This window comes from Gobius niger, assembly GCF_951799975.1.
Source record: "Gobius niger genome assembly, chromosome: 6".
NCBI lineage: Eukaryota > Metazoa > Chordata > Actinopteri > Gobiiformes > Gobiidae > Gobius > Gobius niger.
In genome coordinates this window covers 38,873,656-38,889,227 of record NC_136857.1, presented here as the reverse complement: position 1 = coordinate 38,889,227, position 15,572 = coordinate 38,873,656, and the positions used below count along the sequence as shown (strand labels likewise).

Below are 15,572 nucleotides of genomic sequence, written 5' to 3'. Positions count from 1 at the left end.
AGACATTGTGCAAACTGTCGGTGCCGGGAGTGGAACTTAAGGCCAGTCCCGCAGCCGGTGAGTCAGAATCATCACTGTTTAAACTATGGTATTTTCACTCCCTCTTCATCAATCAAGAGGAAAATAATGAGAGATGTGATGATAACTAGAGGTGCTATCATCGTAATCATCATCCTCATCAGGAAGGAGATGAGGAAGATGAGGGAGGAGCCTCTGGATCAGCCCTCACGCACACACACAACAGGAACATCTCACTGTTTAAGGAATGAAGGATTCATTTAAACAAATGTAATGAAGATCTGATCTTCTGAGTCCGTCTCTGAAACCCAGAAGGTTAAAGGTGTTTGGACCAACACAGTCGTGTCTGTGCGTGAGGGCACACGGTTCATGCTTTATGTGAAGAAGAAGAAGCTCTTCCTGTTCTCATGAACGACTCCAGAGGAGCTCGGGCCAAACCCCTCAAAAGGAGGTGGCCTGAAAATACCCCAGCGAGACCGTGTGGGGCCCGCGGGCCTGAGCCTGAGCGCTTGGATTAGGAAAAACCAGTCGTATTTGGACAGTAGTGGTACTGGGCTGTACTGTAGTACTCACTGTACTGTACTGCAGTGTTTCCCAGCCAGGGGTACGGGGACCTGGGGGTACTTGAGGACCTAGCAGGGGGTACTTGAAACTATTTCAGATTGAAAAAATGGGGAAATTGAACATCATTTTATAGGAAAAGTTATATTTTTCAGTGAAATGTGTTGCCTTGGGAGAATTTTAGCTTTATTTTGTCGGCAACATTGTCCTTTTTCTTACAAATATAATTTTTAAGTAATTACTTTCTAAATAAACTGCAACACCCTGAGGTGGGGGGGACACGGACGACCATTGACAGGCCCAAGGGGTACAAGACAATAAAGGTTGGGAACCACTGCTGTACTGTACTGTAGTACTCACTGTACTGTAGTACTCACTGTACTGTAGTACTCACTGTACTGTAGTACTCACTGTACTGTAGTACTCACTGTACTGTAGTACTCACTGTACTGTAGTACTCACTGTACTGTCCGTCAGACCGGCCTCTAATCCCCGGCCTCTGGGCTCAGGATCTGCGACATTGAGCCATAAAACATTAAGAACAAAAGGAAACGGAGCGACAGAGCGAGAGCGAAACGGGGCGACGGCACTTTCAGGACGTCAGAGAAACCTTCACGTGAAGCTGTGAGGGACATTTCAGAAACATACAGATGTTTGAATCTAAACACGAGCGTCCCGTGAAGACTGAGCTCAGTACTGAGTGCAGCTGAAAGTGCTTTTGTCCCGCTCGCGGTGGTTAAAGGTGTTCGGGGTCTCCGTGGTTTGCAGGTCCGTTCTGGGCCTGGATGTACAACTTTCTCTGGCGTTTGCATTTCCAGACCGTCAGCCCGATGGCGAGGATCACCATGGCGACCACAGGCACCACAATGGCAGCGACGCAGTGGGCTCCGCATCCTCCTGAGGACACAAGGTTCAACTAATGATCACTGGAACACTGTGCAAAGAAAAAGAAAGATCATTGTTTTAATGAGAGGAAGAGCCTTTCACAGTCGTTTTGCTGATCCTCTCTTCCTCTGCTAATAGTAGCCCCGCCCTCGAGTCTGTGTTCATTCATCTTCAGTGAAGGTGTTCAAGTCGTCTTCTGTACTCGAACGTTTCACCTCTCATCCAAAAGGCTTCGTCAGCGAAAACTAAAGTTCTGTTCAGCTCGCAGCCTGGATAAAGTCCAAAGGGAGGAGTTGGGGTAGGCCCGGCTCCTCCCCAGAAACTACCGGTCCCTCCCTGTGCGTAAACACCTTTGAAGTAGAGCGTCTCTAACGACCTGCTCCCTCCAGAGCATCGTAGTGCGCCGTGGCACTAGTGCCGCCGCACAGTGGCTGAAAAACACTGCCCTGGGGGACTCAGATTTCATCTTTCTCCACTTTACTCCAACCTCCTTCACCGACAGCCGGTCACTGCCGGTCCAATGAGACGGCACAGCAGCGACAACAGAACAGTAGGCAGGAAAATAGCAGTGATCATCTTTGAATAGGCAGGTAATAAGCAGTGATCATCTTTGAATAGGCAGGTAATTAGCAGTGATCATCCATGAAGAGGCAGGTAATTAGCAGTGATCATCCATGAAGAGGCAGGTAATTAGCAGTGATCAGCCATGAAGAGGTCAGGGCACATCGATGCTCTGGAGGGAGCAGGTCGTTAGAGACGCTCTACTTCAAAGGTGTTTACGCACAGGGAGGGACCGGTAGTTTCTGGGGAGGAGCCGGGCCGACCCCAACTCCTCCCCTTTTGGTCTTTATCTAGGCTGCGAGCTGAACAGAACTTTAGCTTTGACTGACGAAACGTTCGAGACTTCAACCACCAGTACAGAAGACGATTTGAATACCTTCACTGAAGATGGACGACTCCTGTACGACTGAGAGCTTACACGGACATGTGTTCATGAATGTGCACTGACCTGGTCAGTAAGTTAAGTTCACCAAGACCACTCCCTCTGAACACTTGGCCACTTGGACTTGACTTTATCAAGTGAAATGTTCCGCACTGTGGCTTTAAACATGTGTAAAGACTCTGAGGAGCGCGGACTCACCGAGCGGAGGGTCTTGAGCCTCCGCGTGAGGCGCCGCCTCGCTGCAGTTCACTACAACACATCAGGAAGTTAGAGTTTATGTTTGAAACAGCAGCAGAGACTCAGATACTCACTGCGGCAGGTCGCCTCCACGGGAACCTGGGACAGACACAAACACTGTTAGTAACGTGATCATAAACCACAGGCGTGAGAGCAGAGCTGCACTCACGGAGCACTCGGCGGTGAAGCGAGCCAAGTCCAGACACTCCTTCAGCTCCAGGGTCCAGTCTGTCACGTTCCGGACCCGGGTTTTATTCATGACCAAGCCGCGAGTGAGGACCGTCCTCTGCAAAGACACCAGGTCAGAAACACACGTCCTTTTTATACTTTATACTGCAGCTTGTACATAAAAAATGTTTAATATTTTCAGCGATTAAATCTAAATAATGTTCCGAGCCAGGTTTAAACCTGTGGGTTTAGTTTGTGATTATTGGTCGTTACATTTACTTATGTTGAAGAATCAGAATCAGAATAGTTTTTATTGCCATTGTTTGTAAACAGATTCACAAACGAGGAAGTTTTCTCGGTGAGACGCGCAACATTATAATATAATAATATGAATATATATAATAAAATATATCAAATTTGAGCTGTGTGTCTTTTTTAAATGACATGATTATGTGGATTATACTATATATATTATATATGGTTAGAATCAGGCCTTGATGCAGTTACAAGTGTCACTAAGGCCCGTTCCAACACGAGCAGATAGGTCAGAGGTCAGAGGTCGGATGTGTGTCAGCGTCCGCCATGACAAGAAGCGTCCGACTTGGTCTGTCAGTGAGGAAGGAGTTAGTCAACAAAGTCAACAAAAAGACTCACAGTGAGGCGTCTTTCCAATATTACGACCCTCGCTGAGGAGGAGCTCAGGGCTGAGGAGGAGCTCAGGGCTGAGGAGGAGCTCAGGGCTGAGGAGGAGCTCAGGGCTGAGGAGGAGCTCAGGGCTGAGGAGGAGCTCAGGGCTGAGGAGGAGCTCAGGGCTGAGGAGGAGCTCAGGGCTGAGGAGGAGCTCAGGGCTGAGGAGGAGCTCAGGTGTTTAAGAGCAGCTCAAGACCCACCTTTTTAGTTTAGCTTTAAACTGACTAATCTATTTCTTTGATCCTAATATATAAAATATATATGGGAGGTTGTGCCAGGCCCATTGTTTTAAATGTTGTCTGTAAAGCACTTTGTGATTCCTTTCGATATGAAAAGCGCTTTATAAAAAAAAAATGATTTTATTCTGATTAAGAAAAGGAGCCTCAATGCTAACTATCATAGTCACTTTAGCATAGGGACCTCTGATGCTAACTATCATAGCCACTTTAGCATAGGGACCTCTGGTGCTAACTATCATAGTCACTTTAGCATAGGGACCTCTGATGCTAACTATCATAGTCACTTTAGCATAGGGACCTCTGATGCTAACTATCATAGCCACTTTAGCATAGGGACCTCTGATGCTAACTATCATAGTCACTTTAGCATAGGGACCTCTGATGCTAACTATCATAGACACTTTAGCATAGGGACCTCTGATGCTAACTATCATAGTCACTTTAGCATAGGGACCTCTGATGCTAACTATCATAGTCACTTTAGCATAGGGACCTCTGATGCTAACTATCATAGCCACTTTAGCATAGGGACCTCTGGTGCTAACTATCATAGCCACTTTAGCATAGGGACCTCTGATGCTAACTATCATAGCCACTTTAGCATAGGGACCTCTGATGCTAACTATCATAGCCACTTTAGCATAGGGACCTCTGATGCTAACTATCATAGCCACTTTAGCATAGGGACCTCTGATGCTAACTATCATAGCCACTTTAGCATAGGGACCTCTGATGCTAACTATCATAGCCACGTTAGCATAGGGACCTCTGATGCTAACTATCATAGTCGCTTTAGCATAGGGACCTCTGATGCTAACTATCATAGTCACTTTAGCATAGGGACCTCTGATGCTAACTATCATAGTCACTTTAGCATAGGGACCTCTGATGCTAACTATCATAGTCACTTTAGCATAGGGACCTCTGATGCTAACTATCATAGCCACTTTAGCATAGGGACCTCTGATGCTAACTATCATAGTCACTTTAGCATAGGGACCTCTGATGCTAACTATCATAGCCACTTTAGCATAGGGACCTCTGATGCTAACTATCATATTCACTTTAGCATAGGGACCTCTGATGCTAACTATCATAGACACTTTAGCATAGGGACCTCTGATGCTAACTATCATAGTCACTTTAGCATAGGGACCTCTGGTGCTAACTATCATAGCCTCTTTAGCATAGGGACCTCTGGTGCTAACTATCATAGTCACTTTAGCATAGGGACCTCTGATGCTAACTATCATAGCCACTTTAGCATAGGGACCCCTGATGCTAACTATCATAGCCGCTTTAGCATAGGGACCTCTGATGCTAACTATCATAGCCGCTTTAGCATAGGGACCTCTGATGCTAACTATCATAGCCACTTTAGCATAGGGACCTCTGGTGCTAACTATCATAGCCACTTTAGCATAGGGACCTCTGATGCTAACTATCATAGCCACTTTAGCATAGGGACCTCTGGTGCTAACTATCATAGCCACTTTAGCATAGGGACCTCTGATGCTAACTATCATAGCCACTTTAGCATAGGGACCTCTGATGCTAACTATCATAGCCACTTTAGCATAGGGACCTCTGATGCTAACTATCATAGCCACTTTAGCATAGGGACCTCTGATGCTAACTATCATAGCCACTTTAGCATAGGGACCTCTGATGCTAACTATCATAGCCACTTTAGCATAGGGACCTCTGATGCTAACTATCATAGCCACTTTAGCATAGGGACCTCTGGTGCTAACTATCATAGCCACTTTAGCATAGGGACCTCTGGTGCTAACTATCATAGCCACTTTAGCATAGGGACCTCTGATGCTAACTATCATAGCCACTTTAGCATAGGGACCTCTGGTGCTAACTATCATAGCCACTTTAGCATAGGGACCTCTGATGCTAACTATCATAGCCACTTTAGCATAGGGACCTCTGGTGCTAACTATCATAGCCACTTTAGCATAGGGACCTCTGGTGCTAACTATCATAGTCACTTTAGCATAGGGACCTCTGATGCTAACTATCATAGTCACTTTAGCATAGGGACCTCTGATGCTAACTATCATAGCCTCTTTAGCATAGGGACCTCTGATGCTAACTATCATAGCCACTTTAGCATAGGGACCTCTGATGCTAACTATCATAGCCTCTTTAGCATAGAGACCTCTGGTGCTAACTATCATAGCCTCTTTAGCATAGAGACCTCTGGTGCTAACTATCATAGCCACTTTAGCATAGGGACCCCTGATGCTAACTATCATAGCCGCTTTAGCATAGGGACCTCTGATGCAAACTATCATAGCCACTTTAGCATAGGGACCTCTGATGCTAACTATCATAGCCACTTTAGCATAGGGACCTCTGGTGCTAACTATCATAGCCACTTTAGCATAGGGACCTCTGATGCTAACTATCATAGCCACTTTAGCATAGGGACCTCTGATGCTAACTATCATAGCCACTTTAGCATAGGGACCTCTGGTGCTAACTATCATAGTCACTTTAGCATAGGGACCTCTGATGCTAACTATCATAGTCACTTTAGCATAGGGACCTCTGATGCTAACTATCATAGCCTCTTTAGCATAGGGACCTCTGATGCTAACTATCATAGCCTCTTTAGCATAGGGACCTCTGGTGCTAACTATCATAGCCTCTTTAGCATAGGGACCTCTGATGCTAACTATCATAGCCACTTTAGCATAGGGACCTCTGATGCTAACTATCATAGCCACTTTAGCATAGGGACCTCTGATGCTAACTATCATAGCCTCTTTAGCATAGGGACCTCTGGTGCTAACTATCATAGACACTTTAGCATAGGGACCTCTAGTGCTAGCTATCATAGCCACTTTAGCATAGGGACCTCTGATGCTAACTATCATAGCCACTTTAGCATAGGGACCTCTGATGCTAACTATCATAGCCACTTTAGCATAGTGACCTCTGGTGCAAACTATCATAGACACTTTAGCATAGGGACCTCTGATGCTAACTATCATAGCCTCTTTATCATAGGGACCTCTGATGCTAACTATCATAGCCACTTTAGCATAGGGACCTCTGATGCTAACTATCATAGCCACTTTAGCATAGGGACCTCTGGTGCTAACTATCATAGCCTCTTTAGCATAGGGACCTCTGATGCTAACTATCATAGCCTCTTTAGCATAGGGACGTCTGGTGCTAACTATCATAGCCACTTTAGCATAGGGACCTCTGATGCTAACTATCATAGCCACTTTAGCATAGGGACCTCTGATGCTAACTATCATAGCCACTTTAGCCTAGGGACCTCTGATGCTAACTATCATAGCCACTTTAGCATAGGGACCTCTGATGCTAACTATCATAGCCACTTTAGCATAGGGACCTCTGATGCTAACTATCATAGCCACTTTAGCCTAGGGACCTCTGATGCTAACTATCATAGCCACTTTAGCATAAGGACCTCTGGTGCTAACTATCATAGCCACTTTAGCATAGCCACTTTAGCATAGGGACCTCTGGTGCTAACTATCATAGACACTTTAGCATAGGGACCTCTGATGCTAACTATCATAGCCACTTTAGCATAGGGAGCTCTGATGCTAACTATCATAGCCTCTTTAGCATAGGGACCTCTGATGCTAACTATCATAGCCACTTTAGCCTAGGGACCTCTGATGCTAACTATCATAGCCTCTTTAGCATAGGGACCTCTGATGCTAACTATCATAGCCACTTTAGCATAGAGACCTCTGATGCTAACTATCATAGCCACTTTAGCTATGATAGACATGCACTTTGTCTGTCTGCCAATAACCTTAAAGAAGAAGAACAGCAGCTGGTGGTGATGTCACTCCCTCTGGGTAAGAACGGTCGAATTGGGAAAATGCTGCTGAAGGTCTAGTTCACTAACTGCACAGAGACCTAGCAGGTGACCCCATGAAAGGTTAAAGGTCAGGAGCTCGGGTCAGAGCTTAGAGCAGGGGTGCCTTTTGCGCTGCGTGTGGTTAATACTAAGTCTCTTCCATTCATTCTCAATAGTAAATATGGATGCAGTACACTTTTTGACCACCAGCGTCAAATTGGGGGCGCTGTTTCACTCCTTTTGGAAACACTGTTGTGGTGTCTTGGTATTTATCACAGAGCGTTGTAGCATCAACTTTCACAGTTTTCCAACTTTTATTGCAAAGGTCGTTGACATTAACAACAGTATATGATAAAAACTGACTAATAAATGAATTGATGCTGAGCTGACACTTTCAAAATGATCTAATGTGGCATTTTCTTTGAGTTCATGAATGAGGTAAAGTTACTGTAGGTGCTGTAGATACAGGTGTTTTTGTTTTTGCACTAAATGGCTAAAATTGTTGATTTTGTTTTACTAAAACTAGGCTTTTGCCAGAGTTACCATTTGTTTTAATATAGCATGTTATTTATATAGATAGCCTACATTTGCATTTGATTCTATCGGAAAAAAAAATATATATATATATATAATAAATATAATAAATAATAAAGTAACTATTATTATTTGCAGTTATATGTGTTTTTCGTGCTTGACATGGCCGTGTTTGGCTGCGACTCACAGGCACGTTTTCATTTTGGCCTCGGAGACAAAAAGTTTGGGCGCCGCTGGTTTAGAGGCTACAGTTAACTTTAGGGACTTGGGACGTTTGTCACAAACTGCTTTTACTACTTTATAGAATGTTTTGTTGACAATATTTATTGTCCTTGTCTTTCAGTGGAGTAAACCTCGGGTCAGTGCCCGCGGGGACCCCAAAACCCACTTCTACGGGACGAGGTTCAGACAGCTGGTCCCCCCCGGGGAGGGGCCCATAAATCTGACAGGAAGTAGGATTATTAAAACATGTTGTTGCCTCGAAGCCAGAAAACTGCTTTGAATTTACCATTTGTAAAGAAATGTGGAGGAACCTGGAGTCGGATGATTTGATCCTTTCATTTCTGTTTCTGCTGCAGAGACAAAGTGTTTGATTCTGAGGGACTTTCTCATGTTGCTCAACGACACCACGTCAGCCTGAGCCGCTCCCTTTCCTTTCTCCACATTCACTTTCAGTTTCCGTTTGTGTGCGTGCGCGTGCGTGCATGTGTGTGTGTGTCAGGACTCTCAGGACTCTGGAGACTCTCAGGACTCTGGAGACTCTCAGGACTCTGGAGACTCTCAGGACTCTGGAGACTCTCAGGACTCTGGAGACTCTCAGGACTCTGGAGACTCTCAGGACTCTGGAGACTCTCAGGACTCTGGAGAAGCTCTTTCAGGACTCGCCCAGAGCTTCAGTTTTAGGGGTTTGTTCTCCCACGTATGAAGCCACAGCTGCCCTGGGGCAGACTGACAGAATGTCTGTGGCTGCTAAAGTCGCTGTGAATGAAATCGTCCATGTTTGTGAAGGCGCTTTACAGATAAAGTCTTTCCTATTGTACATGTTTTAGTGGTTTGTAGCAAACATCGTCTCAGAGGCAAAGCTTAAGTCTTTACATGACGTTTCTTAGAAAGTCGTGCTAAGCTGAAGTGCTGAAGTGGGTCCCCGGGCCCCTGGTTGGGAAACCCCAGTGTTTTTACAGTTTCACATGTGCTGATGTTGGAGATGTTCTCCAGACTCACATTTCCATCCTCCCAGCTCCTCCCGGAACAGTCCTGGGGCAGCTCCGAGTCCGGGCCGGGGCGGAGCTGGAGCCGGAGCCCTCCCCTGACAGGGACCACCTCACACCGCAGATCCAGGGCAGCCAACGGCGCCACCATCAGGACGAGCAGCAGCCCTGCAACCAGAGGAACATCAGCTCGTTCATCAGGATCAGCTTCAGAGACTCGGACTCCGTCACTCTCCACACAAACAAAACAAAACAAAACAACACAACACAACACCTGTATACCTGTGCACTACCTCTCACTATCACAATAACAATACTTAAAGAAAACAGATGTTCCTAAAGCTCAGAGTTCTTTACGTTTCTTTAATGTTTAGTCGTGTCTCTGTGATCATAAGTATTTTTTATATATAATTAAAGTAAGGGCTGAAAGCTGCTCACATTTAAATAAAGTTTTTTATTATTATGTTTTCATTGCACTTGAATAAAGGTGTATTGTTTGTTGAGGATGTTCTGTTTTCCTCATAGAAACACTCCTGCTACAGCTTTAGATTTGGGTAAAGCTGAGCCGGGTGAATCATGTTTATGAGAAAGTCCCGGTTGTTTTGCAGTGACACTTCCTGCTGCGAGCTGATTGGTCCAGGCCTCATCGGCAGATCACAGAAACATGACGTCATCGTCCTGACAACAAGCCCCGCCCCCCTCGCTGAGTCAGCTCAGATATTCATGTTATACCGGGACCAAAAGGACCAGAGGGAGGAACACTCTCTTCACCCCCGACAGACCCAGTGTGGCTTTACCCAAATCTAAAAGCTTCAAAGAAAAGCATCAAAACAGCAACGAAAATGAGGATGAAAACATGACAACAAAGCGACAAAAAAACACACAAACACGAAAAAGCTACAGAAGAGTAATGAAAAAGCAAGATGTCACTGTTGTAGGTCTTAGCTTTCAAATCAGGCATTACATTGTTGCTCTTTTAGATTTGCATAAAGCCGAGCTGGAGAAAACGCACTCAGTGACTGTGTGTTTGTCGAAGTGTTTGTTTGGGCTGGTCCGAGTCCAGGGCCTTTGTCCCGGCCCGGCAGGTGCACGAGCGTGCGCGCGCCTCTGAGTGCACGGATCACAGACTCTCCCTGACGCAACTCCTTTCCCTGATGACGACACTCGTGCGTCCCTCGTGAGTGTGCGGAGGCTCGTGCGCGCGGACACATCGCGCATCAACCCTTTAAAGCGCGCGCACACACGGTCCCGCAGTCCCGGAGAAGCACAGAGGAGCCACTGGCCCCCGGTCTGGCCTCTTCATTTTCTCCTTAACCTCTTACCCCCCACCTTAACCGAGCTCTACCCAAATCTAAAGCTTAAAAGAGAAGCATTGAAATAGCGACGAAAACGAAGGTGAAAAGCAACAAAAAAGTGACAAAAACGTGACGTAAACATGACGACGTAGTGATGAAAAAAGCGATGGGAAAGGAATAAAGAGTGTCAAAAAAAAAGTGACAAAATCACTCCAAAAAAAGCAACAAAAAACCACATAAAACCACATAACATGTGACAAAAATGCAGCGATCTCTTCTGTGGGCTTGGCTTTCACATTACGCGTTACACCGTTACTTTCCAGTCGAGACGCTTTTAGATTTGGGTAAAGCTGACGTCGGGAAAAGGCGCTCGGTTAAGACGGGAGGTAAGAGGTTAACATATGTCCTTGGGGAAGTGCTTGGGCCGGGCCGCTCAGAGTCCGGCCCTGGGCTCTACAGTTCGTGATAGTTTAAAAACAGAACCAGCACAAAACAGCACAGACGGAGAGGAGGCGGAGACGCCATTTTGGAGTTTAATATCGAGCACGAGACCTCAGATCTGACCAATAAAACAATCATAATATCCCCAAAACCGCGACAGCACAAACGCAGATTTCACAGCACAAAACAGCACAAACGACGGACATGTTTTCATTTAAATGTGAGTATGACGGGGGACAGGTTCACGCTAATGCCTCCACTTCCTGAGAGCCAGAGTCCGGCGCTGGCCTCCTGTTCCGGGGCCTGAACCGGCCTGAACCGGCCTGAACCGGCCCGCGCGCCCGGAAAGTCCCTCTGTTCAAACAACTGCGACACAGACTTTCAGCTCTTTACCTTCTAAACATGAGGCCGAAGAGGAAATGTTCAACACACTCAGACAAAACAGACACGAGCCTTTAATATAATCCACCTGCAGCGCGGCCTGGTGCGCAACAGCCTTTACCCAAAGCCTTTACGCAACAGCCTTTACGCGCGAGCCTTTACGCGCGAGCCTTTTACGCGCGAGCCTTTTACGCGCGAGAGAACGTTTGGAAATGAGCGGATTATCGATATAATGATGTAGAATAAACCGTTTAAATACGAGTTTTATTTTAAATAGGAATAAAGCAAAGCAAAGAGAGAGGCTGAGGCTGAACGAGCACGAGCTGAACGAGCACGAGCTGAACGCGCACGAGCTGAACTCACCCAGCGGGGCCTGCGCGGGTTTGGACGAGAAGCTGCGGCGCATTTTGGAGAAAAAGTTGCGGATTCTGGAAGCACAGATTTGAGCAGCGCGAGCCTTAACCGTGTCTCCGTGACTGACGTGACTGACGTGTCCGACGTGAAAACAGGAAGAGGCTTTTTATACCGGCGTGAAAAGCTCCTCCTTCAGGGGAGAAAGTTTCGGTTTCGTTTCGGAAAAAATGGAAAATTAAAATGAAGAGTGAAGTTGTTAGTCTGTTATTAGTCTGTTATTAGTCTGTTATTAGTCTGCTGTTCGTCTGTCGGCCTGTGTTTGGAAGGAAATAAGAAGAAATGAGTATAAAGAAGTTTTATCTCCATCAAAAATGAGCGATATCTGTTGGACCAGTTTATCTGCAGATGTTTAAGGAGACGCTGCCGGACACGCGCGCGGCAGATTTATGCAAATTAAAATCATACGTGATCTTTTACCAACAAACAAAATGCTTAAAATCTGGGGCCATTTTTGTTTAACCTCTTAACTCCCGCCTGAACCGAGCACATTTTCTCCAGTTTGGCTTTACCCCAATCCAAAAGCTTCTGGAAAAAAGGTCTGAAAATAGCGACAAAACTGAGACGAAAACAATGATGGAAATGTGACAAAAAAGTGGAGAAAACATTGATGAAAAAATGACAAAAGTGTGAAAAAAATCTGATAAAAATTTGACAAAAAAAAAAAAAAAAAGACAAAACAAATGACAAAAATGTGACAAAAAGCTGAGAAAACATTGACAAAAAGTGACGTAAAATGGTAGCCTGGCTAACGCCAGACTAAAATCACAAGTGATATTTAGTCTGGGGACACCAATGCATTTTCTCGTAGGAGAGGTGTGGTTTACGATCGTCCATAGCCGTTTATTGGGCGATACGAATGTCTATCATGCGTCTGCACGAGGCCATGGCCAATCGTATCATCGTATGAGACGACGTATGACGTACCCGCTGTAAACTTTGGAGATAAACTATTTAAAACAAAGTCTGAAGCTTGATCGAAAAATACCATCGCATCTGCTGCTGTCATGTTGGATCCGTAAATAAACTACAACCTTCCATATATCGAATAGCTCGTCATCGTCTTGCCGTCCCTCCTTGTTCTGTGATTGGTTCCCAAATCCACGCGGAAATTTGGGCCATGGTCCCCAGGTGTTAGCCAGGTTAGAAAAATTGATGAAAAACTGACAAAAATGTGATTAAAAAAAGACAAAAAATAAATAAAAAAATGGACAAAAAAACTACAAAAATGAGTTGAATCCCCAACAAAAAACTGATGGAAAAAAATGTGATGACGTGAGGAAAAAGACCCTCTCGGTTCAGGCGGGAGTTAAGAGGTTAAGTGAACCAGAATCTACTGATCATTGATTCTGTGGCCACGTGGGGGCGCCACATGAACGTGCCCGTGCGTCAGTCCTCGGTGCGTCGGACGGAGGCAGGGGCGGACTGGGACTGAAACACGGCCCTGGACTCGGACCAGCCTGGCCCAAATTTGCATAAATACGCATTTCTAGAAAGATATGTTTTAACCTCTTACCCCCCGCCTTAACCGCCGTACCCAAATCTAAAGCTTCTCGACTGGAGAGCCTCATTTGAACACGAAGACCTTCAAGAGTGATTGCACCGCTTTGTCACATTGTGGCCGCGCTTTGTTGTTTTTGTTGTGTTTTTGTTGCATTTTTCATTGCTCTGTTGTTGGGTTTTCATCTCTTTTTTGTCATTTGTTGCGTTTCTTTGAAGCTCTTAGATTTGGATAAAGCTTGGTTAAATCGAGGTAAAAGCTTAAGGGGAAACTGAGAGGCCAGACCAGGCTCTTCTGTGCTCTTCCAGAATGGACTTGTGTTCGCCCCTGACGGAGGAAATCCATCCATCCATTTTCCTCCACTCTTCCATTGCCGGGTCGTGGGGGCAGCTGTTGGAGCTGCACCAGCCCCTTATGGCTCCCCCTGCAGGTGGTGGGTCCACAGAAGGACGGCCTCATGGTTCTCAGGCCTGTCGGTCTCTCATGAGGAGCTTCTGAACCGCTCTTTGTCTGACCCGTCACCCAGGACCTGTTTGCCCTGGGAGACCCTACAGGGGCACGAAGCCCCCGACAACAGAGCTCCAGGATCATTCAGGCTCAAACCCTCCACCACGTTAAGGTGGCGGCTCCAGGAGGGGACGGAGGAAATCATTTCATCTAATTATTCTTTTTGGTAAGAAATGTATTTTTTAAAGCCGAGCTTCCTTAACATCTTAACTCCCGCCTTTACCGAGCACGTTTTCTCCAGATCGGCTTTACCCAAATCTAAAGCTTCTCGACCGGAGCTCCAGCCTCATCTGAAAACTAAACAGATCTTTACTCTTGTTTTGTTGCTTTTGTGTCACTTTTTTTTTGTCACATTTAGTCACAATTGTTTTCACAATTTTTTGGTTCCTGTTTTTGATGCTTTGGGTAAAGCCGATCTGGAGAAAATGTGGTCATTTCAGGCAGGCGGTCAGGGGTTGAATATATATATATGTATATATATATATATATATATATATATATAAATACTGTATATATATATATCATCAGACATCTCGGTCCAGAAAAGTGCAGTTCTCGGAACAGCAAAGATACTGAACCCTGGAGCTCCCAGAGGACCCGAGGGGAGGGGGGGAGAGAGGAGAGAGAGAGAGAGAGAGAGAGAGAGAGAGAGAGAGAGAGAGAGAGAGAGAGAGAGAGAGAGAGAGAGAGAGAGAGAGAGAGAGAGAGAGAGAGAGAGAGAGAGAGAGAGAAATACTGACGTCATTTTATGTTTTTTCGTCGTTTACGCCAAAATGAATCATAAATCAGATTTTATTTTATTGTTATTGAAACATTATTTTCACAGATTTTTATTTATTCCATCCATTTCCTTCTGCTTTATCCGGGGCCGGGTCGCGGGGGCAGCGTCTCAGCAGAGATGCCCAGAGGATCCTCCTCTCCAGCACCCTGGAGTAGACCTTACCGGGGAGGCTAAGGAGGGTGATCCCTCTGTAATTGGAACACACCCTCCGGTCCCCCTTCTTAAAGAGAGGGACCACCACCCCGGTCTGCCAATCCAGGGGCACTGTCCCCGACCGCCACGCGATGTTGCAGAGACGTGTCAGCCAAGACAGTCCCACAACATCCAGAGACTTAAGGTACTCAGGGCGAATCTCATCCACCCCCGGAGCCTTGATACCGAGGAGCTTTCTCACCACCTCGGTGACTTCAGCCCCGGTGATGGGCGAGCCCACCTCCGAGTCCCCAGCCTCTGCTTCCTCATTGGAAGACGTGACGACGGGATTGAGGAGGTCCTCGAAGTACTCCTTCCACCGCCCGACGACATCCCCAGTCGAGGTCAGCAGCCCCCCACCCGCACTGTAAACAGTGTTGGTGAAGCACTGCTTCCCCCTCCTGAGGCGCCGGATGGTTTGCCAGAATCTCTTCGAGGCCGACCGATAGTCTTCCTCCATGGCCTCCCCGAACTCCTCCCAGACCCGAGTTTTTGCCTCTGCGACCGCACGAGCCGCAGCACGCTTGGCCTGCCGGTACCTCTCAGCTGCCTCAGGAGTCCCACAAGCCAACAAGGCCAGGTAGGACTCCTTCTTCAGCTTGACGGCATCCCTTACTTCCGGGCGCCACCACCGGGTTCGGGGATTGCCGCCGCGACAGGCACCAGAGACCTTACGGCCACAACTACGAGCAGCCGCATCGACAATGGAGGAGGAGAACAG

The 15,572-nt window shown here is 46.4% G+C and overlaps 1 protein-coding gene across 1 annotated transcript; it reads right to left on the bottom strand.

Moving 5' to 3' along the window:
- Nucleotides 1-1,315: 1,315 nt before the first annotated feature.
- On the bottom strand, nt 1,316-11,926 carry LOC306964894 (uncharacterized protein; the record flags this gene model as incomplete). The annotated part of the gene is made up of 6 exons (XM_079559061.1): nt 11,823-11,926; nt 9,356-9,510; nt 2,814-2,930; nt 2,719-2,743; nt 2,606-2,656; nt 1,316-1,476 (listed from the first exon to the last, which is right to left on the bottom strand). Exons 1-6 carry the CDS (start codon nt 11,863-11,865, stop codon nt 1,316-1,318), a joined length of 552 nt encoding a protein of 183 aa, XP_079415187.1. The 5' UTR covers nt 11,866-11,926.
- Nucleotides 11,927-15,572: the final 3,646 nt, after the last annotated feature.